Genomic DNA, 24,848 nt, shown 5'->3' with positions numbered 1-24,848 from the left:
TCCAATCAAAGAGGTTGCTTATGGGGCAGTTGCAGACAAAATGGATTCTGAAGGGGAGCTTGTCCTGGGTATGCAAGTGTGTTTGTGTTGATTCTAGGGTGACACTTGAGGGGCGTGGGTGTTTGTACATGTTGACCCCAGAGAAGGGGGTTGATTAAATCAAGTGATGTGGATTGGGTCTCTTCATTTGAATGGTGAGCATTATAATTATGTTTTCATTGCATTAATTGAGTTCTGTGTTTTTGCTTGTGTGTCAGATTTATAATTTGAAATAAGCCTTTAACTAATTGTTAGGTTTTCTGTGAGCTTAAAGGATTTTTGAGGCTGTTAACCAATAACCCTTTTTGGACACTTGGGTTAGTTATCATATGAATCCCTACAATATTTTGAACAGTTATAAAATTTATGAATTCGTCCCACAATGGAGATGTTTGCATCAAGACTGAGTGAGAACTGTGTATTCTAACTTGGATGAATAAATATGTCTCTCTCTGTTGTCCTTATTCACTTTGATTTGGGCTTCAGCTTGTATCTTGGTCATTCCTATATGATACCAGCTGAACTCTGGTAATACAGAATCAGAGGTGAGTTTCAGCAGGTTCTGAACAGTTCTGCAGAACCGGTAGCGGAAATTTTGAGTAGTTCGGAGAACCGGTAAATACCACCTCTGACTGCCCCTGCCCCATCTATTCTCTGCCTCCTGAGTCCCAGCTGATCTGGAGGAAATGGGGATTTTCCAGTAACCTTCCCCTGGAGTGGGGAGGGAATGGAGATTTTACAGTATCATTCCCCTGCCATGCCCACCAAGCCTCGCCCACAGAACTGGTAGTAAAAAATGTTGAATCCACCACTGTACAGAATGGCTTTGGATTCAGCAGCCCACTGGTTGCACAATTTGCCATCTTTAGCGCTGGATGGAGTTACATGGCCACAGATTGAAGAGGTTGTAAAAAAATGCTTTTAAAAGCCTCTGATGATCAGGCAACTCAGCTGGGATCGTCAGAGGCTTTTAAAAACATTTCTTTCTACAACCTCTTTGGCTGAAGAGGTTGTAGAAAAAATGCTTTTAAAACTGAAAAAACAGCTTCTGATGATTGTGCGACTCAGCTGGGCATGGGTTGCAGAGATTTTTGCTACTGGTTCTCCGAACCATCCGCTGCCATCGCTACCGGATTGGGTGATCCGGTCCAAACCGGGAGCATTTCACCCCTGATTTAGTGGTTCCCATGTAATGTAACTTCTCTGCTTGTATTACCCTGTTTATGGAACATTCTTCATCCCTAAAATTAGATGAGCTGCATCCTGTTTTATTCCTGAAGGCCCTCAAGAACTGATTATATTATCAAACCTGGAGCTCCCAGGGAATGGGAAACATGTTTAGATGGTTCTATTGCTGAGATGGCTATTTTTACTCCCTCTTTGCCTGGGGTTTGTAGCTCTGTTTTTATATTTACCGTTCATATGATTTTTATATATTTTTATATCTGTGGTTTTTTTCTGTTTGTTGTGCTTCTCTGAGAGCTGCCTTCCATGTGGGCTGGGTGGGTTTATAAATTTGATAAATAAACAAATACAATAAGGGACAAGATGGCAAAGAATTATATTGTTTTGACAATATAATAAAATTGCATAAATATTGCAAGTTGAGGTAACATCGCTAATAACGAATCATTATTTTGTTGAAATACCAAGGCAGAAAATGTTTCCACAAGTACAGATCAGTGGTGGGTTGCCCCCAGTTTAGTCCGGTTCGCAAGAACCGGTAATAAAACTGGCAGGAGGCCCCGCCCATCGCCCCAGATGTCATCATCGGCGTTGCGAACCGGAAGTAAAGGTAAGTAGAACCACCCCTGGTACACATGTAATTTAGTTGGCCCAATTCATCATCTTTTACAGCAGAGGATAACATTCTGAGGCTCTTGCAGTTTCCAAAATTTTGAATATGATCCCCATCCCCTGAAATTTAAAATATGATATTAAAAAGAAAATGTGTTGAAAAGAGGGTACCAATAAATACATGACTATAAATTGTGTTAGCATTTTATTGTAATTAAAGTAACCTGGTTCTAAATGTTACTAAAACAAAGGAGATCATTGTAGATCTTAAAAAGAGCCAGCATAGTCATATTCCACTCGGTATCAAGAATGCAGCTGTAGAGATGACCAACAGTATTACGTTTCTGGGGGTGCAGACAACTAACAACCTGAATTGGTCTCTTCACACATCATCCTTAGTGAAGCATGCAAACCAGCATCTGCATTTCCTGGGTCGGAGGAGGAGAGCACATATTTCTCCTTCTGTCCTAGCTACTTTTTATAGAGGCATGATTGAGATCATTTTAACAAATTATCTCTTTGCAAACTCTGTCCAGAGCCTGGATTTCAGTCATGAAGGCACTCAAGGTTGACTTAGCTGTTCATCCACCTGAGGATGAAAGGATGGACCCAGATTGTTGGGCACAGTATGCAAATAATGCTTACATTGTAAACCACTCAGAGAATGCTCTATGGGGCAGTATACAAGTCTAAATGTCATTGCTATTAAAAAATGGGAGAAGACAACCGTTCCTGAATAAAATTCTTTGGCTGATTATTTGTCATGTTCTTTTGAGCCTAATCATAGAATTCAGCCATCATTTATGCTGCCCTTGAAATCACACCATTCTTTTTCCAATCTAGATGCTCTCTTGTATTCAGCTCTGGTCACAGCCTGGTCTTAACATTTCTTTACAATCAACAAAATTACATTGGTCAAGACAGTTTGGAGAGCCTGAACCTTGGTCACTCTCACCCACTTAACAAGTCTAAATTCTACTGCAATTAAAAAATTGAAGAAGACAATTATTTCTGAATAAAATTCAGAATTCAGAAAATTTTCATCCAAATCATAGAAATTCAGGTATCATTCATGCTGCCCTGGATATCACATCAGTTTTTTTCCTAACTAACTGCTCTCTTGTATTCAGCTCTGGTCTCAGTATGATGATGTAGCACTTGGGCAGGAAAATGCAGCCTAATAAGCCACCACTTGAGGCCAAGATAGAGAAGACTTCCACAGCCACCATGGATTTCCCCTTGGTGCTCAAGTAAGTGGGCACAAAGGACACCCAAACACTGCAGAAGACCAGCATGCTGAAGGTGATAAGCTTAGCTTCATTGAAAGTGTCGGGCAACTTCCGGGCAAAGAAGGCCACCGTGAAGCTGATGAGGGCCAGAAGCCACATGTAGCCCAGCACAACATAAAACATGATCTCCGAGCCTTCGTTGCATTGCACTAAGATCTCATCCACCTGGGAATGCATGTCCAAGTCTGGGAAAGGAGGAGAAATGGTCAACCACACAGCACAGATGCTTGTTTGAATAAGGGAGCAAAAAACAATGACTGAGACGGACAGCCTTTTCCCCACCCACAACCTCATGCGGTTCCCTGGCTTTGTGGCCATGAAGGCCAGAACCACCGTGATGGTTTTGGCTAACACACAAGACACCGCAATGGAGAAGACCACTCCAAAAACGGCTTGCCGGAGGAGACATGTGACTGTCCCTGGACATCCGAGGAAGAGGAAGGAGCAAAGAAAACACAGCAGGAGCGAGACGAGCAGGGTGCAGGTGATATCCCAATTGTTGGCTTTGACGATGGGAGTGTTCTGGTGGAAGATGAATGTCCCCATCACAACAACTGTGATGACAGCAAAAGAAACAGCAAAGCCAGTCAGGACTTCTCCCAGGACTTCTTTGTAGGATAAGTAGGTGATAATTTTGGGAATACACTGCTGGTGTTTCTCATTTGGATATTGTTTTTCTGGACACCTCTCACATTGGTTGGAATCTAAAAACCATAAATAAAATCTCTAAAAATTCTACACATTGAATCACAGCCTCACAGCCGAACGATAAACTGGAAAAAACAAGTGACGAGGTTCATCGCAACCTCAGTTGCTGGCTGAGAGAATTGAAAGCTGCAAGGGTGGGGTGGAAGAGAGGAAACAGCCCCCCGCAAAAAAGGAGAGAGAAAATGGCAGCTCACAACAGGAGGTATAACAGAGAGACAGAGCAACAGGCCAGGACGATGTACAAAAGACCACTTTTTTTCAGTGCCAATTAAGTTTTTAACTATTATTTCTTCCTGAAGCTGTTTTGGGAGAGAATAAACTTAAGAAAATCCTTTTAAAGTTCATTTTTGTATTCAATAGACTACATTTCCTGAACAAGAGATTACACAGTTAAATAAGGAAACGTTTTTACTTTAAAAAAAGAAGAAAGAGAACAAGGCTAGTGAGAGATCCCAATCAATCTATGCTTTTCTTTAAAACTATATTCAAGAACCCAAACTTGATTAGAGCTTAATGTATTTTTAAAGAAATATAGATCTTTTTATCTTACCAATCATGGTGGAAATGCTTCCCTCTGAACACTCGACACAGTCATAGCAGCAAACCTGTTTCCCCTCCTTAATTAATTTCCGGTACCCAGGATGGCAGCTTTCTACACAGGTGGCAGCAGGTGGAGTCTAATGAGAATGGCAAGAATAAGAAATTAAAATGGATTATAATCAAGCTTTGAATCAATCAGCCAGCAGTCATGCTCTTTAAATAAATGCTAAAGAAAACCAAGGGACGCAGTGGCTCAGTGGCTAAGATGCTGAGCTTGTCGATCGAAAGGTCAGCAGTTCAGCAGTTCGAATCCCTAGTGCTGCATAATGGGGTGAGCTCCTGTTACTTTTCATAGCTTCTGCCAATCTAGCAGTTTGAAAGAAGGTAAAAAATGCAAGTAGAAAAATAGAGACCACCTTTGGTGGGAAGGTAACAGCGTTCCATGTGCCTTTGGTTTTTAGTCATGCTGGCCATATAATCACGGAGACGTCTTTGGACAGCACTGGCTCTTTGGCTTTGAAATGGAGATCAGCATCCCCCCCTAGAGTCCGGAATGACTAGCACATATATGCAAGGGAAATCTTTACCTTTACCTAAAGAAAACCAGCTTCTTGTAATTTCTAATAATGCAAAATTTGGAATACCTAGGACAGATTGCTAGAATCAGTCAGAGGAGCAGTTAAAATCTGAAAAATCTTTGAACTGCTATTGAAAATTTGAGTACAAATCAGTTCATGAAGCCTACTGAGTACGTAAATACCACTCAATACCACTCAAGAGTGGTATCCTGATTTTCCATGTACAGGATGAGTGAAGCAAAACAAGCAGATTGCCCATCTTCAGTGGCCTCCGTTGTTCTGCACTTACTCAGTTATCAAAAAACCATCTGACAATTAGGACAGTCATGCAAGTGTGGTGAACACAGGAGTTGGGGTGAAGGCCAACTTTGATATATGTCCACAGTCCCTCTGTAGTATTCTGTGATGAACAATAAAATGGGATTGCACAATAATCCAATCTTGTCTGTATTTCAAAACACAGAAGCATCAGTACCTGAAGAAAAGCTATTCAGTTCTCTGAGAAAAAGAAGAGAAAAAACCCCCCACTGAAATGGCTAGAAACTGTCCCCCGATTTTTGAATTGGCTATGGGAAGTGGCAAGAGAAATGTTTCCTGCAGAACTCCAGGAAATCGGATGTTTATAGTGGGACAGTCCTGTCTGTCTGTCTGTCTGTCTGTCTGTCTGTCTGTCTGTCTATCTATCTATCTATCTATCTATCTATCTATCTATCTATCTATCTATCTATCATTTATCTATCATCTATTTCTATATAAAATCTTTCCTTTTCTTGTTTGTATTATTGTAACTGTAATTTTTAATATTTTTTTAAAAGAAGAAAATCCTCCTTTCAGTATTACCTTTCAAAGATGAATTTTCCGTCTCACTAAAGGTAAACTGCTCCAAACTGGATTGCAGAAAATATGACTGGAATGCACTCCCTGATTCTGTGGTTTCATCCCCAAACCCCCATAACTTTAGCCTTAGACTGCCTACTGTTGACCTCACCCCATTCCTAAGAGGTCGGTAAGGGGCGTGCATAGCACACCTACGTGCCTACCATCACTGTCCTACTGTCCCAATTTACTTGTACTCATTTCCTATATTCATAATTATGTTTATACTTATATCTGTTATCTTATACATGGTTGACAAAAATTAAATAAATAAATAAATAATCCCAATGAGCTATTTCCCTACAATCTGAAAATGTAATGTAGAATTGAGAACTTCTTCATTTTTCCAGGATACAAAAATCTTCTAACATCATTAAGATGTTAATGACCTTGGAACCAGTCTAAGATTACTGGTTTAAAATCCCAGAAATTAAGAAAATATCCTCATGTTTTAGTTGGTTTGTTTAACTCGCCTGCTTAAATTTGGGATTCCATCCAATGGTAGTTGCATTTATGGTGAGGCCTTCCTTTTGAGAACTCTGAGGTTCAACACCTCCAACTTGGACCTTCTGAAAGGATCGATTGGGGAAAGTAATCAAGTTGATGATATCGTATGCTGCTGCCAGGTTTCCATTCTCATTGAAAACTATTTCTTCCCCAGCACTATTGTTGAAATGGAGGTTTTTCAGAAACAAACGAAGCTAAAAGATATCAGATATAAGGGAGAAATTGATACCAATAGCAGGCAATAGAATGTACAGTTCCATGGCTTCCGGTTTGGCTTCCGTCGCCGTCAGACGGTCTTTCAAGACCGCCAGCTCCGTCGCCCGTAAAGAGCCGCCTTTACAGCTGAAAGGCGGCTCGAAAAACTCCATTTCCTCAAGGAAATGTGAGACAGAGCCGGCGAGGGTAGGTAGAGCCCTCTGCGAAGTCCCCAGAGTTTTTGTTTTACTCTTGGGGACGAAGCAGGATGAGGCTCCCTATTTTCGCTCGCCGCTGCTCCGGGCTTCGGGAGAACTCTGCCTTTTTGCAGAGCCAGGCAATGGGACCAGACCAATTAACGAAACTAACAGATCATCTGAACAAGTAGGAGGAAATCCGGATCTGGGATCCTAAATTGCAAGTATTTCTAACCCTAAGACTGATTTTAAAAGTAAAGGAGAATGAAAGGAGGAAAAAAGAGAGTTTAAATTGGCGACTGGCTGAGGCTTGAGAAGAAAGCTGAAAACGAAAGTCCTTCCGTTTGAATAGTTTAATACATTACAAAGTATTTAAAACAATAGCGCTGGCTAGGAGTGAAGAGAAAAATTCTTATTTTATGCCTCTTCCTTCTTAGAGACTTGATATTGATATTGTTTGGAGAGAAGTCTTTTTCTTTAAAAAGGGGAAAAAAATCTGTTTGTGTGGCAGGATGGCGTTAAAACTGACAAAGCCAGATAATCAAGCTGTGGGGGGGGGTTTCCCCCATTTATAAACCACATACAGGAAGATAAAAGACAAGATTTGAGAAAGGTGTCTGCTGAAGTTCTGGCTGGGATTTTAAAGGTTAATCCTGAAGAGGTACCTGCAAGATTGACAAGGTTTACAGAGTTAATTCTAGGGTGGCAAAGCAAAGGCAGCTGCCTAGAGATGTGGTGATCTACTTTACTGATAAAGAAATAAGAAATGATATCGTGCAAAAGTCTTTTAACTCCACTCTTGAAATGCATGGAAGGAAGATTTGGATATTTAAAGAGCTGCCGCCCAAGATGTTAAAAGATAGAAAGGATTTCGGATTTTTGGTGACTGAGCTAAAGAAACAAAACATCCCATACAGGTGGGATGTTCCAGTTGGTATAATATTGAGATATCAAGGAGAAAGATATCAACTAAATACTGTTGAAAAAGCGGAAGAATTTTACTACAAGGTTTTTAAAATGGGTTCAACATCTCCATGTATAACACATGAGGGGAATGAAGAAAAGCAAAATCAACAAGAGATTGAAATTCAGGCTAAGCAGATGGAGGTGGAGGTAATGGAAAAACAACAAGTTACAGAGGCCTTTGTGGATGAGCCGCTTTTGGATTCTCCTTCAGAGGTCACAGTTGGACTACCTATAAATACAAGAGAGGCGGCTCTGGATTCTAATGTGATGACTTATCAAAGTACAGACCAGCATGGAAATCAATCACTTGATATACAACTCATAGAAAGGCAACCAGGATGGAGATTTAAGCCACAAAAAGTTAAGAAAAGAAGAAGCAGGTCCTACAAAAATAAAAATTTCTAGACTAAACAACAGTGTAATGCTAGTTACTTAAGAGACGATTGAATATATGAAAATATAGTTGAGGCAAAGTATTGGTTTATACTATTTTGAGGAGAGTGATAGATCTCTGCAGTGCTGTACTTTTGGGATGTGGAAGATGGCCTTAAATTGAGTGGATTGGAACTTTCTATTTTGGACTCTTTGACAAATGGATTACGTTTATGCTGAGCTACAAGGCAAGAGAACTATGGGATTGGGGCATGCAGAAGATCTGGTTGTTACCCTAACACGGTGGTTGGAATTAATAATCTAGATGAAAGACATTACAAAAGACACTATATGGAATATAAATATAAAGTCACTCGGGTGGTTTTTTATATATGAAAACATTTACTATTGATGGGGGCAGATGGTAATTGAAGATACCGAACATACTGTTGGAATTTGAATTTGATGTTACCCTAACATGGGTGATGGAATTAACAATCCAGTTGAGAGACATTACGGAAGAAATCATATGGATTACAAGTTTAAAGTCATTTGAGGATTTTATATATATATGCAAATATTTTTTTTAGTGGTGTGGGCAGAAGAACAAAGATATTGAAAATATTATGTATGGTAGACCTGTAGGAAAGTGGGTGGAGATAGGTTAGTTTATTGATTGTTTAGTTTAGGAAAAGGGATGTTATGTTATATTAATATACGTAAAATATTTGAATTAAGAGATATATGTATGGGGGAGGAGGAAATGGATAGATTATGAGTAGAAATTGCTAAATTAGGATTTATTATATAATTTTACAGCTGAATGTTACTTTGAAATGTATAGTGTAAGGGGGATATAATAATATTGTTAGAAAGAAAGGGTCAACATATGGGGGGTGGAGTAAAAGGATGGTAAAGTATTATATAATCTGTTATTAATTTGGGTTTTATTTTGGAGAAGCCACAGGGGGAGGGGAGGGGGAGGGGGGGTTAGGGAGGAGGGGAGAAAAAGGGGGAAAATTTGTATTTGAAAAACGTTTTCAATTAAAAAAAAAAAAGAGAACCGAATGTACAGTTCCATGATCGGATTTACCAAATGGTGCTCAGTTAATTTTTAATGAACATCCAAACTGTAGAATTAATAGTATTTTTTTTTATATTCCAAAGGCATAATTTTATTTTGTTGGGCTATATTCACATTTTTATGTTTAAGTTTTATTAATAGAGATTTTGTTAGATATATTGCATATTTGACCTTCATGAGGGATAAAAACTATTGCTAAGAAATATAACAGAATATAGAATAACAGAGTTGGAAGGGACCTTGGAAGTCTTCTAGTCCCACCCCCTGCTCAAGCAAGAAACCCTATACCATTTCAGACAAATTGTTGTCTGATCTTAAAAACCTCCAGTGTTGGAGCACCCACAATTTCTGGAAACAAGTCATTCCACGGATTAACTGTTCTAACTGTCAAGAACTTTCTCCTTATTTCTAGGTTGGTTTTCTCCTTGACTGTTTTCCATCCATTGCTGCTTCTGCCTTAAGGTGCTTGGAACAATAGATTGACCAGCTCTTCTTTTTGGCAGCCCATTATACAGTATATGATGCATATCACAACAAAACATATTTATTGGACAGCAATAGTAGTATTTTACTGGGTTTGAGAGGTTTTTTGGATTGAAGATTGGAAAGGAAGCAGGAGGCCTCTGGGAAAAAAATACTTCCATATAACTAACATAATATCTGAAAATAAAAATCTAAATTGCCACAAGGAATAAGCACTTTCAGAGGTTACCACGAAAAATTATAAATTTGAAAGACAAAAAGAAAAAGTATAAAAAGTGGAAAGAAGGGCATCCAATTAAGGCAGAATACCAACAAGTAACCCGAGGCTGCAAAGATGAAATCAGGAAAGCTAAGATGCCAAATCTTGCGACAAAAAAGCTTTACATGTTAATAACATGTAAAAAACAAGGAAAAAGTCAAGGAAATGATTGGTCTACCAATGGGAGAAAATGGCAAGTGATGAGCAACAGGTAGAAAGAAGTGCTTAATTCACTTTTTTGCATCTATCTTTGCCCAAAAGTAAAGTAAACCCAAAAGGAACAGCCCAACCTATCAAAAACAGAACCGTGAAAAACAGATCAGATATACAACTTAAAATAGATAAGAAAATGGTAAGTCCACACTAGATGAGTTCAAATCAACAGGACCAGATGGATTACACCTGAAGGTTCTGAACTGGCAGACATGATCTCAGGACCAATCAACTATATCTTTCAAAAATCCTGGAGTAGCGGGGAACTACCAGAGGACTGGAAAATAGCCGATGTAGTTCCCATCTTCAAAAAAAGGGAAAAAAGATAAATCCAGGAAATTTCAGACCTACCTACTTCTGAGGTTGGTAAAATTGTTGGGGGCAATATGCTGACTCTGTAAACTCCTTAGAGAGGGCTATAAAGCACTGTAAAGCAGTATATAATTCTAAGTGCTTTTGCTATTGCTATACTTAGTGAATTTTATAAAAATTGAAATTACTATATTATTATGGCTATGTTCATATTGAAAGGCATCATTACTAACCTGCCAAGGTTGAGCTTTCAACAAATTCCACTTCTCTCCATAGCCTCTTGTCTTCTGCCTGGCTCTGGATGAATACATAGCATGGAGACTATGTGCTACAGCATAGACAGCGTTGTAAATACTGTAGCTCTGGCCAGACATCTCCATTTCAAAGACAGTTCCAGGGAGACTCCCCAGATCCTCTTTCCCAGTGCAGCTTCCTTTGCCTGGTGCATATATATTGTATTTTGGAAATGAACAGCTAAATGCGGCACCCCAGAATACAGGTAGGAAATGCACTTTAGAGTTATATGGATTTAGCTTCTCAAGGAACTCTTGAAAGCCTGGTACCCTATTTGTGTGTTGGGCAAATGACAAGCTGCCATTGAAAGACAATGAAGTGAATTTGTGTGACTCAAAGACAGAAGTGACATCCCAGAGAGCACTTATGACCCAAACCCTCTCAATTGGGAGCCTGTGATCAAGTTCATAGCATTCAAGAATTACTCGTAAGCCTTCTATAGATTGAATGTCCCCATAAACTAGTATTACTTTGGTTTTACTATACCACAGGACATGTCCTATTTTACCTAGATTATTCTTCCGCAAGGTACTGGGGTCATAATCTGTCAATCTTGGAATAAATTGAATTACAGAAATACAAATATCACTCTGGATGAATTTTGGTCTCAGAATTCTGAGAAATCTCTCTCCACTGGTGTCTTCTGGAATGAGCAGGTCAATCCAATTCCATCCAAAATATTTCAAGAGCTGAATAATCCCAGCATACTGGAGGTTTTCATTTGGAGTCATCCAGAAGAAAGAAGGAAACTGCTGTTTATCACTCAATGTCAGGTCAAAAGTGCCATAACTAAGCTGCAGAGTGGGAATAATAATGATGTACTTTAGGCTAGGAAATCTTTTTGCAGACATGTCAAAAAGAATGAAGGAAGCACATTTCTTTTGTAGCTTATTTCCATAAAAATCCTTAATGGGAGAGATAAATATTAAATCTGGGGATCAACAAGTCTTTCCTGAGAGCTTTTGCAACCAAACCACCATTAGCATTTAATTCATCCCTGTTTAGACAAAGTCATCTCAATCTTTCATTGTGCTAAGCAGAAATAGACAGCAGATAGGAATGAGTAACAAGAGAGGAGGCTTAATCATTAAGGATTGGACAGTATTAATTACCCACAGTGACACTAAAACAACTTTCAACTAGCATTTTATATTATAAGGATAAGATATCTATTACTTTACTGATAAATATATTTAAAATTGTTGTGGCGTAAACAAAAAGAGAGAAAGTCAAATAACATGAGGAATACCCAGAAGATGGAGAGACAACATCAGACCCTACTACAATATAAATTAAGAATGGCTAAGGCTACCAGAAGAGCAAGACACAGAGATCTCTTGACACCTGAAATGATAAAAGAGGAGGTGGTGGTGGTGGTGGTGGTGGTGGAGGAGGAGGAGGAGGAGGAGGGGGAGATTCAAGATAGGAAGAATGACAGCTACACCGTTTTTACGTACTAAATATGTTTGTGCTTATTAAGAATTACTGCTGTTGCAATAGTAATTGATGCATTGCATTTCTCTGGCAAAATAAATGAATAAAAACTACCCAAAATGAGTTCCCCAATACTTTTACCTGTTTTTGAAGACTTCCCCCAGCTTTTTGTCCACAGATAGTTTTTTTTTAAACTACCCCCCTTTCCTTCTTCTTGTGCATTTACAGTATGTGAGTCCAGATACCTACCTGTGGAATCTTGTAGGCATTTAAGGTGTTCGCCACCTGGATGGTGTTCTGGGAAGGGAGATCACCAATGACAGCCATGATATTTGGGTCCTTTCCCTTCCTGTAATTGAACTGACAAAGGCCTTCCAAAAAGAAGAGACTCAAAAGTCTCTCAGAAGCTTTCATTGCCTGAAAACCATTCTCATATATCTTGGAGACCAAGGTGATGTTGGGTAACAAGTTCTCATTCCTGTTGATCTCCTGAATGGCAAAACTGAAGGCTAGGACATGCTGTAAGTTTTTAGGCAATGGCCTGCAAGAAGAGTTTCATTTAGTTCTATAATCTTCGAATGTGACAATAATTGGATTTAGACAGACATCTTTCATAAGGTTTTTCTCCATGCCTAAAATGATGTATCTCTCTGCTTTAATGAGTATTAGAGAAATAAAGGAAGCACTCATGTTCTGAAGCACTTCTTTGAAAAAGAATAAACAGAATAACTGAGTTGGAAGGGACCTTAGAGGTCTTCTAGTCCAACTGTTGCTCAGCCAGGAAACCTTATACCATTTCAGACAAGTGGTAGTCCAATCTCTTCTTAAAATCTTACAGTGTTGGAGCATTCAGAACTTCTGGCAGCAAATCATTCCACTGATGGATTATTCTAACTGTCAGGAGTTTCTGCTTAGTTCTAGGTTGCTTCTCTTCTTGAGTAGTTTCTATCCATTGCTTCTTGTCCTGCCTTCAGGTGCTTTACAGAATCGATTGACTCCCACTTCTTTGTGACAATGCCTTAGATTTTGAAACACTGCTATCATTGTAGTGATATTGAAACACTACCTAGTACTTCTTTTTTAAATTAAACTAGATATTCTCTATTCCTGCACTATTTTTCATATGTTTTAGCCTGCAGTCCCCTAATTATCTGGGCTGCTGTTTTTCTCTGCCCTCTTTCTAGAGTCACAATGCCTTTTTAGAATGTGGCAACCAAAATTAAAGAAGCTTTGAAGAAAAAGCGTTGATTCTTAAAATTCAGTAGTTAAGATATTCCAGAAGTGAGGGAAGCATGGAATGGGGAGCTGAGATGGAGTGTTTGAATCACGCTTAAGGATCCTGTGGACATTGGTGAATTTCATTTTGAGAAATTTAAAACTGGGTTTTAATGCAATCAAAAGGATTGTTTCATATACAGTATGTAGGGCAGCAATGGAAGTGGAGGACAGAAACTAATGGATTGTGCCAACTGTTAATAACAATCCAAGTACTGAAGATGTAAGATTTTGTTACATTCATATATTTAAATATATCTACATTTCTCATTTCCCTGCAGTAAATAAGGAGGCAAGCAAGGAATAAGTGATAAAATTCTAATAGTGTCAATAAACAGCAGGAATAACACAAATATTTATAACTTTTATTAAAATGCTAAATATTTTTGACTGGGTTTCGCTTTCCTTTTGCATACAAAATAAAAAATATAGAGGAACAATGTTATTAAAATTGTGAGTTTTTCTTATGAGCAGATGAATTCATATGTAAAAGAGGCACATGAAAAACCATGCCTGCAAGGCAATATTCAACAGCTATAGTCCAGAACCTGAAACATCATTAATCAAGACAGAAGTATAAATAAGAGTCATGCTAAACCAGTTTTAATTCTCCTCTAAATTGGAAAAGAATTAAACAGAATATCCTGAATATAATCACAATAATAAAAAAAAAACCTTGAAAGGCATATCACAGTTTCTTTCAAAGGAGTACTTGCCTTCCTCTCAAAGACCCTACTGGGGGTTCCATAAAGTGGAGGAAAGACCATTCAGGATATACACTAGACACAAATTCTGCAATGACGATCTCACTGGAGAGAGCTGGGAGATTAATCTGCAAATGTTCTTTGTTTCGACACATGGAGTTGAAGGTCTTGCTAAAAGAAGCTTGGAGGACAAGGAGAGAGAATAAAAGCCAATGGCAAAGTATGTGAGTCTCTTTGAATGCTGAAGCAATTTGGCTCCAATCACAGCAGTGCAGCCACATCTCCATCATCACAACACTTTGCCTGGAACAATGAAAGAACCTCTATTGGTCTTAAGCATAACTAAAGTTGTAGATTACAATTATTATCATCTGAGTGATTCATACTGCAACCTACTGAGCCTCATGGAGTTGTTGTTAATTTTAAACTATTAAATCTCCCTAGGTTCTATGCCTTCCCTAAAAACAAGTTTAATTAATTAATTTAGATAATTAGAAGGTAGATAAATCCCTTTCGCCAAGCTATTCAGCTATTCTTCCAATTGAAGAAATTGTACAATCCAAACTCATCTCTTGGTAGCTCCTCATCAGGCAAGATAGAAATGATCTTGAGATCTTGGAAACTGAGTTTTGCATGTTGGTTAAAAGAGGAGGAAATAGATTAGTAGTCACATAAGTCCTGTTTTTTTGACATTGCACACATGTGTGGATGGCGCACGTGAGGGAATTTCCGTGTTGTTTGACATCTCATGCATGTATGGACGGTGCGCGCCAGCGAATTGTCATGTTTTGTGATATTGCACGTATGCACGGATGGTGTATACATGAGCTCACATTTCTGGTGCTGGGCAAACTGGTTGCTACAATATGTGAAGCCCACCTCTGTGTAGGAGGATATTTATGGAGATTCTCCATAATTCAGATCATGGTTGTCCCAAACGTGGTTTTTTTCCCCTTTTTTAAAAATAGCATCTCAATTTTTATTATAATTTTTTTTGAAAACATTTTATTTTTCATCCAAGAAGCTACTTGGATGGGAAGCAAAATGTTTTTTTTTAAAAAAAAGAACAAGAAAATCCAATTGCCTTTTGTAAAAAGCACCTTTGGGTCTGTAGGAACCTATGTGAGTTTTCAAGAAAAGGATCTCTTTGGTCTCGCTCTAGAAGGGCAAGTTCTGTGTCTCCAGGTCCATCGTATCATGGTTCAATGCAGTGGTGAAATCTAAATATTGTCGCTACCGGTTCTGTGGGCATGGCTTGGTGGGCGTGGTCAACTTGATGTCATGCACATCAGTCACTGTTAGAGCCAGGAGCTGCACGTTCTGAAGCACATTCTGCTCTTCTGAAGGCCCCAACACTTTGTTTCCCTCCACGGAGGGAAGTGTGCTCAAGGCTGCCTAAAGAAAGATTGGGAAGCTTAGCCCTTTCCTGCTTGATGACAAGTCCCATTCTAAACTTCCTGTAGAACTTCAAAGGCCGAAGGGCTTTAAACGGGGCCCAGGAACCCAAAAGCTGGCTTTCTCAGAACTTGCACAGGACTCCCTGTTGCCTGTCCTGTTTACTTAGGGGGAGAGTTTGAATCCTGGAGAGATTGGGAAAGGAGCACCTTTTAGTTCATTGCCTCAGAGTTGGAGTGCGCGCTAGCTCCTCACCTGAATCCCTCAAGCCTCCATTGGCGCTGCATACGAAGCGGGAGGCTTCATAGGCGGGCCGCAACAGGATTATGCAGTTGGTCACGGCCAGGGCCAGCCCTGTGCCTCTCCATCCCACGCTCAGTTTGTTTCCCTTCCACAAAACCATCAATAGCTCATCCTTTAACATGATTTTTAGACCTGAAATCTCACCATTTGTATCTGAGGGAAATGCCAGGCCTTTCCTGGAACAACCCGCTGCTCTCCCTCCCTGCCTGGCTGCAGATGCCAGTGGAAGGACCAGGTCGCAATACTTGTAGGCACATGGCCAGCAGGAGCGGGACATGGCATGGGTGGAGAGGCTGATGCAGTCCCTGCTGAGGCTGCCCCTGCTGAGTGATTGCCATGCTTCCCAGCAACAGGCACGCTGGGGCTGCTTTTCCCACCACCTCCTCCATGCATTGTATGTGAATGGGGCTGTCGCCTCTCTCACCGCCCTCCCTCCCCACCTGGCTGTAGACCTCTACCTGCCCTCCTGAAGCACCACCGCTGAAGTGGTTCGGGAATAACGAGAGGCACAAGCAGGCTAGTGACAACAGCTCTTTAATATACAGTGAGACTTCAGCAAAAACTCAGAGGCTGCAGCCCTCCTTATATACAATCCAGGAGGGACTGTCAGCCAATCAGAAACTTAGGCAGATTTGAAATTCCCGCTGAAAAGTATCAATACATAACACCCTTCCCTTCCCAGAAGGCACTAACATTCAAATATTTACATAAGTACACACAAAATCTCGCAGGTGCCCAGGCCGAGTTCTTGTCCTAGTTGACCTGCGCAGTTCAGTGTTTGGTGGGGCATCGAGCTGGTCGGAGGGACTTTCTGTCTCTCCCAGCTCTGCCAATGGAACCTCCTGGATTTTGTCCGGGGCGTGGTTATCCCCGGGTGGGAGTGGCGACTCGCTGGGGCAGCGCTGGAACCAGGGCTTGTCAGCTAAATATTCTCGCGAACCCGGGCTTGAGTTAGCTGTTTTGGGAAAGTTGTTGTAGTTAGGCTCGGAGATATCTAAATTGATGTTTGCTTCGCCGACTATTCTTTTTCTGAGTTGGTCTATGTGGCGCTTCCAAAGTCTGTCTACTCCTACGTCTACCGTATAGGATTTTGGGCCTGTTATGCCCACAATGGTCCCTGCAACCCATAGTGGTCCACTAGCGTAATTGCGAGCGAACACCGGGGACCCGGCCTGGAACTGTCTAAGTCCGGTGGTCTCTCCCTTGAAATTTTCATGCGAATAATTTGAGTGAAGCCTGTCTAACACGCACTGAAGCTTCCTGCCCATGAGGAGCTCGGCTGGGCTTCTTCCCATGGCCGTGCATGGTGTGGCATGCTGGACGGCTAAGAATTGGTCTATCCTGGCCTGCCAGTCCCCGTTATCTAGCCTGGACAATGCTTCTTTGGCTGTTCTTATGAAACGTTTGGCCAATCTGTTAGAAGCCGGGTGGAACGGGGCCGATAGGGCATGGCAAATGCCCAGTCCGGCCAAGTAGCCCTCAAACAGGGTTGCCATGAATTGAGGGCCGTTATCAGATACCAGAGTATCTGGCAGGCCGTGGGTGGCAAACAGCTTCCTCAGGACCTTGATGACTGCTTCGGCTGTGGTTGAGGGCATTAAGATTATTTCGAGCCATTTTGAATAGGCGTCGACTACGATTAAAAATGTTTGCCTGTGAAAGGGACCGGCAAAATCAATGTGGATCCTCCCCCATGGCCCTTTTGGTTTTTCCCACTCTCGGATGGGCGCTACCGGGGGATCAGGACGTGACTCCTGGCAGGGTCTGCACTTCCCCACCCACTCGGAGATAACTTGGTCCATGTTGGGCCACCAAACGTAGCTGCGGGCTAAGCTTTTCATTCTCACAATGCCCGGGTGCCCTTCGTGCAGCAATTCTAAGACCCTTGTTCTTAGCTTCGATGGTACAACCACCCTGTCGCCCCACAACAGACAACCCCCTTACGTAAACAGTTCGTTTCATTTGTTCACAAAACCTTGGTAGTCCCCTCCGTCCACCTTGACCGGCCACCCCTTCAGAACCCAACCCATCACAGTACGAATGACTGGGTCCCTGGCTGAGGCTTTTGCCACCTCGGCAGAGGAGATAGGTCCCAAAGTTAAAGTGTCCAGTAGAAGGACGGAGGCTTCTGGCGTTGGGTTGGTCAGTAAGTCGGGTAGGGGGCAGCAGCTGAGGGCATCCGCGTGACCCAGGGTCCGTCCGGGTCGATGGACAAGCTGATACGAATAGGCCGATAGAAAAATAGCCCATCTGGTCAAACATGGCGAAAGAGCAGCGGGGGTGGGCCTATCGCCTGCAAAAGTCCTAGCAAGGGCCGGTGATCAGTCACAAGTTCGAATTGCCGGCCATAGAGGTATTTGTGGAACTTTTTAACCCCCGCAATTGCAGCCAGAGCTTCTCTGTCCAATTGACTATAGTTTCGCTCTGCGCTCGACAGGGTGCGAGAGTAAAACGCAATGGGCACCTCTAGGCCGTTCGGCAGTCTATGGCCTAGGACGGCACCAACTCCTACGGGGGAGGCGTCACAAACCAATACAAGCGGTAGCTCTGCGTTGTATTGAATTAGGAAACTGTCTTCCGATAGAAGTCTCTTTACTGCCTCAAAAGCGGCTGCTTGTGGTTTCCCCCAGACCCATGGTACGTTCTTCCCCAATAGTTTGTGTAGGGGATCTGCGACGGTGGCCTTGTCTTTCAGAAACATAGAGTAAAAATTTAGCAGTCCAAGGAAGGCTTGGAGCTCTGCTTTGGTCTTGGGGGTAGGTGCGCTCTTAATAGCTCTCACCTTGCTTTCGGTAGGGTGGATGCCTGTGCCGTCCACCCTGTACCCCAAAAAGTCAACGGAGGGGACTGCAATCATACACTTGTTTTTTTTTAATTTGAGTCCCGCTTCCCTGAATCTGAACAGGACGTTTCTAACCCTGTCCCCTAGCTGTCGTTTGTCCTGAGCGCTGACTAGGACGTCATCAAAATATGGCACCACCCCGGGAAGCCCTTGTAGCAGGCGCTCCATGGTGCTTTGAAATAGGCCGGGTACGACGCTCACCCCAAACTGGAGCCTGGTGCATTTAAATGCACCCCGATGGGTTACTATTGTTTGCGCCTCTGCCATGGCGTCGTCAACTGGAATTTGTTGATAGGCCTGAGCCAGGTCTAGTTTGGCGAAAATTTTTCTGGGCCCCAGGGAGTGTAGTAGATGATGCATGATCGGCACCGGATAGGCGCTCGGCTGCAAAGCCTTGTTGATCGTGCACTTGTAGTCGGCGCAAATTCTAGTTGAGCCATCCGACTTAACTGGGGTCACTATGGGGGTTTCACATTTTGCGTGGTCAACCGATCCCTTGTTTAATTAATTTGTCCAGTTCTGCATCGATCTTTGGTTTCAATGCAAAAGGCACCCGTCTTGCTTTGAGTCTTATTTGGGCTACGTTGGGGTCTAGATTAAGAGAAATAGGGGTCCCCACATACTTGCCCAACATGTCCCCGAAAACGTCCTGGAACTCGGTCAGGAGACTGTCCTTTAATGATGACTTGAACATCTGGTGGATGCCGGTGAAGCCCATGTCGAGGGCTCGGAACCACCCCATGCCCAGAAGGCTAGGGAGCTGCTTCGTGACGATGGTCAGCGGCAGGTCTCTTTCATAGTCTTTGTAGGTGATTCGGAACGTGCCCACACCTTCGAGGGGGACTCGGTTTCCCTGGTAGTCTAGGATGCGCAGTCATTGCTTGGACAGCTGGTCCTTCCGGAATGACGGCAGGAGGGTCTTTAGGGTCGCCCATGACATTATGGAGAGAGCTGATCCGGTGTCGATCTCCATCGAGCATGGCTTGCCGTTGATTTCGACCACCGTGCTGACTTTGTCCTCGATCGCCGTGCTGGCCTGGTCTATGTGTATGCTGCGGCCATCTCGCGGTTCGAATTCGCGCCGTTTTTTTGCGCCGCCATCTCTCATTGGATGCTTCTGGCACGTCGATTCTGGTTGGCTACGGCGTTCACGTGGTTGGTGTTTTCTGGGCAGAATGGCTCTACAGACTCGCACCAAGTGCCCTTTTTTCTCGCAACGCCTGCAACTAGCCTCCCTGTATTTGCAGGACAGTCTCTCATGGTGCCTGCCACAGCTGGGACAGCTTCGCCAGGGGCTGCCTGTGTCTTTTCTCTGGTGCTCCGTTCGGAAGACGTCCTCATCTGACTCGGACTCCGAGCTGGATCCGGCGTCTTCCCTGTGCACTGGGGCAGACTTGGGACTGTCTTTGCTGGTCAGTGGATGCTGCAGCGTTTCTGCGGCTTTTGTGGAGGCTTCATGAGCCCTGGCCTCGTCTAGGGCTCCAGCAAGCATTAAATCAGGCTTGGCGAGCAGGCGCCGTTGTAGCCTAATGTCCCGAACGCCACAGATTAGTTGCTCCAGCAACGCATCGTCCAAGTCCCTATAGTCGCAATGAGTTGCGGCTTTTCTCAGGCTGGCCATGTATGCGCTGACCGGTTCTCCCTCTCGTTGAACGCGCTGTCTGAGTTGGTAACATTGCACGAACTTGGAGGGCATGGGAGCGTAGTGAGCCCAGAGCGTGGCCATCAGGGTGTCCCAGGAGACGGTCTGGACTGGCGTTGGCTCACACAGTGACTCTGCCATCTCGAATACGTCCGGTCCGCAGTGGCTTAAGAAGAGGGCTCTCTTCCGATTAGCGGAGAGCCCTTGCATGTCGCTGGCTTCGAGCGAGCATTCAAACCTCGTTAGGTATGAGACCCATTTTTCGCGGGTCGGATCAAAAGGTTTGGGCGGAACATAGGCAGACATGTTCGGTATGCCTCCTGTAGTTCGCCTCGTCGCCTAGCTGAAGCTCGGGGTCTCACTGGTTCGCCTCTTGTAGCCTCAATCCCACCTTCGTCGCCAATGAAGTGGTTTGGGAATAACGAGAGGCACAAGCAGGCTAGTGACAACAGCTCTTTAATATACAGTGAGACTTCAGCAAAAACTCAGAGGCTGCAGCCCTCCTTATATACAATCCAGGAGGGACTGTCAGCCAATCAGAAACTTAGGCAGATTTGAAATTCCCGCTGAAAAGTATCAATACATAACAACCGCCGCTGTTCACTTTCATTTTATGGTAGGAGAAGGAAGAAAGCAAATGACAGCAATGCTCTGGGAGGGTAAGTGGAGGTCTGCAGTCAGGCGAGGAGGGAAGGTAGGAAGAGAGGTGGTGGCAGCAGCCCCTTCCACATGCAGAGCATGGAGGAGGCGGTGAGGAAGGCGGCCCCAGCACGCCTTTTGCTGGGGAGTCGCAGCAATCGCTCAGCCAGGGCGGCCTCAGTGGGGGCTGCATTGGCCTCTCCACCTACACCATGTCCCGCTCTGGCCAGCCGCACAACCATAAGTGTGGCAACCCGGTCCTTACGCTGGCCTGCCTGGGTAAGCATGGCCCCCCAAGCCAAAGGACAAGTGCTACGGGCTCTGCGGTGGTGCAGCTGGGCCTAGCCCTCTCCCCACATGGGGGTCTGCCACCCGGACTGAGCCTCTTGCTCTTCTTCGCCAGCAGGAAGCGACTTTGTGGGCTGAGTTCCTGAAGTGACGCAGAAGTTGGCCAGGCCAATCTGCAAAGAGAGCAGGCAGGTGGCCCGGTGGGAAGCCAATGGGCTGCTTCAGGATCCCAATCCCCTCAGAGCTGGCACAGGAGGCATGTGGGCCTGGGTGGAAGGTGGCCTTTTCTGCGGCATCCCCCTCCTCTCTTTGGAGTGCCCTGCAAGGGGGGGGGTCTGCCTTTACAGAAACAGGACGGGCACATATGCAGCAGCCTTGTGACATCCACCTGCCTCCCAGAGCACCACTGTGGTGCTGCCATTCACTTTTTCCTTCTCCCACCAAGAAACGAAAGCAAATGGTGGCAGTGGTGCTTTGGGAGGGCACCGCATTTGCAGCACTGTCCAGGACATCAGTTTGCCTCCTTGAGCACTGCCACAGCGGCGGCGCCCTCTCAGCCCTGGAGCAGTGGCTGCATCTCCATCAAGGGCTGCCTGCCCACTCACTGGCTGGCCCGGGCTGGACGCCGACCTCAGAAGGCAAGTGGGCATGGGAGACTACCGGGAAGACAGTATGGAAGGCAGGAAAGCATGGCAGGGCTGCGGGGAAGGGAGTAGGCTGCTAGCTCCCTTCCCTGCAGCCCTGCCTTCCACATGGCCTTCCACTTGCCTGCCTTCACAAGCTGGCCACAGGGATGCCAGGAAGTCCATGTGGAAGGCAGGGAAGAATGGCAGGACTGCGAACCACGGACCGGTTCGGGGGCATGGCCAGCCAGCGATAGTGACCAGTTTGGTGATCCGGCCCCAATCTCCGCTACCGGTTCGCCCGAACTGGTCCGAACTGGTAGCATTTGACCCCTGGTTCAATGTATATAGTGCTGGCTCTTTGGAGATGAGCACTGCCCCCTAGAGATGGGAATGACTAGCACATATGTGTGAGAGGAACCTTTATGTACATATTTCAGGAGGATTTTCTCTGTTCTCAAGGTATCTTGAAAGAATCTTATCTGCATTTTTTATTCATAAAGTACTAGAATCCTAGAAATAAAAGAATAACAGAAAACAACAGAATAAGAGAATTGGAGGGGACCTTAGAGGTCTTCTAGTTCTAATTTTCAGGAAATTTCTCTTTAGTTCTAGGTTGCTTCTCTCCTTGATTATTTTCCCTCCATTGTTTCTTGTCCTGCCTTCAGGTGACTTGGAGCATAGGTTGACCCTCTCTTCTTTGTGGCAGCCCTTTAGAGCATGGGACATTGCTATAAGATTCAGGATATTATGGGATGCCTTCCTCTGCCAGGATCTCGTGCTAGAAAGCTGAAAGGCAGAAAATGTTTCTACAACTGCAGGAGTAATTTGAATGGCTTCTAAAAAATCTGAATGTGGTGAGGCAAAATCATGGTTGCAGGAAGGAAGGGATTGAGGCAAAATAAATAGCTGAGTATGCATGTAAACATGCACTGTTTTTTATCTGAGAAGAAAGACTTTAAGGTTGAAATACAAGAAAAAGATGAAAAAGTGACTTTGTGTTTTGATGGCTGAATTAACTCTATAGCTGTAGAAATGGCTTGAATTTACTAGAAATGTAAAACAAAAAAAATTGAATAATAGAATAACAGAGTTGGAAGGGACCTTGGAGGTCTTCTAGTCCAACCCCCTGCTCAAGCAGAAGACTCTACACCATTTCAGACAAATGATTGTCAACCTTCTTTTTAAAAACTTCCAGTGATGGAGTATCCACAATTTCTAAAGGCAAGTCATTCCACTGATTAATTGAATTAATTGTCAGGAAAATCCTCCTTATTTCTAGGTTCTTTCCTTGATTAGCTTCCATCCATTGCTTCTTGTTCCGCCTCAGTGCTTTGGAGAATTGGTTGACCCCCACTTCTTTGTAGCAGCCCCTCAACTATGATAACACCTTTATTCCTTCTTTTCATTAAATGAGACATACTGAATTCCTCCAACCGTTCCTCATAGGTTTTACCCCGTGGTCTCCTAATCACATTTGTTGCTCTTCTCTGCACTCAACCTCCTTCTTTTATCTTGGTGATCAAATATGGATGCAATATTCCAAGTGTGGTTTTACAAAGGCATTTTAAAGAGATACTAACGTTTCTGTGATCTTGATTCTATCCCTCTATTAATGCAGCCTAGGACTGTGTTGGCTTTTTTGGGAACTGCAGTACACTGCTGGCTAGTATTTAAGTGATTGTAAACCAGGAATCCCACATCCCACTCACAATTATTACTATTGAGCCAGAATACCACCTATTCTATACCTGTGTGTTCTGTATCAAGATCCTTCTCTGTTTTGAGCCTACTTTCTAAAGTGTTGTCTATTCCCACCTGGTTGATATCCTCTGCAAATTTGATGAGTTCCCCTTCTATTCCAGCATCAAAATTGTTTATGAAAATATTGTATAGAGTACTAGGCCTAAGACAGAGCCCTGAAGTAGTCCACTGCGTATTTCCCTCCATGTAGATGTAGTTTATTTAAGGACTATAGGTTGAATATGATTGGTGAGCCAGTTACTAATCCATCTGGTGGCGATGCATTTGTTATTCTACTCTACTGTACTAGAAAGAATTGGGTCACTGCTTTTTTTTTTTACCTCATAATCCTTTTTTCTCTTTGTTCTCATCTATATTTTTATTTGTTATGGGGTATTATAATCAATGTTAATAAAAATTGGGGGTGCGGGAATGAAGTGACTAGAGTATGTGACTACCTGAGGGGACCTCCCATTCTAGGAATGACTCAATTGGCAAACAAGGGACCTGAACAAAGGACTCCTGGCCACAGTTATCAACTGATCATCAAACAGTAGCTATGGTCTCTAGGAGGATCTTAAACTGCAGCTCCTCAGTCTGATGTAATCTGATTCTGTTCCTCCTCATTGAGCTCTGAATGGACTTTCAGTCAGGACATTGACATTATCTGGATAGCTATGTTTGTATTATTTATGTAATACATAAATAATACAAACATTTTATGGCTTCCCACCATACCCCAATACATAAACAATAAAAGCAATAAACTCCACCATCCTGGTAATTATAATCAATCAGATAAACCACTTGATAGGTTCCATCTCGCTCTGGGTTCCCCATGCCCATTGGCAAACCAGGTCTTCAGGGCCTTGTAAAAGAATGTCATTATGAGGGACAATTCTCTCTGGGGATCATATTCCAAAGTGAGAGAGCCACCATTGAGAAGATCCTTCTTCTGTGTCCTATCAGATGTACCTGTCAACTCTGGAAACAACTTAGGCCAACTCTGCACTTTTGTTTCTCAATTGCCACTCTTGGGGGAAGGGGATGGAGTCAGAAGATGGTGCCTTAACCTGCTAGACAAAACATCGACCAGGCTCAGTATGAGAACCAAGGTCATGGCAACAAACATCTACTGAGACCGAGGGGAAAGCTGCCACCGGACTGATTGGCTAATGTGACCTGGGACACCCGAGGTGGGTGGGAAGTTTCTATTCTTTTAACTACCCTAAAGCACAGGAATTACTTAGA

General features: G+C 43.2%; 1 protein-coding gene across 1 annotated transcript; it reads right to left on the bottom strand.

Moving 5' to 3' along the window:
• Positions 1-2,028: 2,028 nt before the first annotated feature.
• LOC148113914 (uncharacterized) lies at positions 2,029-19,380 on the bottom strand. Its single transcript, XM_087893537.1, is given in 12 exon segments — positions 2,029-3,829; positions 4,384-4,510; positions 6,301-6,528; positions 10,649-11,503; positions 12,393-12,684; positions 14,135-14,303; positions 15,773-15,905; positions 16,900-17,759; positions 17,847-18,122; positions 18,125-18,639; positions 18,871-19,004; positions 19,138-19,380. Coding segments are annotated over 12 exon segments (4,755 nt in total). The 3' UTR covers positions 2,029-2,906.
• Between the last annotated feature and the right edge of the window lie 5,468 nt (positions 19,381-24,848).

This window comes from Pantherophis guttatus, chromosome 4, assembly GCF_059756535.1.
Source record: "Pantherophis guttatus breed Tessera chromosome 4, ASM5975653v1, whole genome shotgun sequence".
Lineage (NCBI taxonomy): Eukaryota > Metazoa > Chordata > Lepidosauria > Squamata > Colubridae > Pantherophis > Pantherophis guttatus.
Note: the sequence above shows the minus strand (reverse complement) of the source record. Positions and strands in the feature narration are given on the sequence as shown.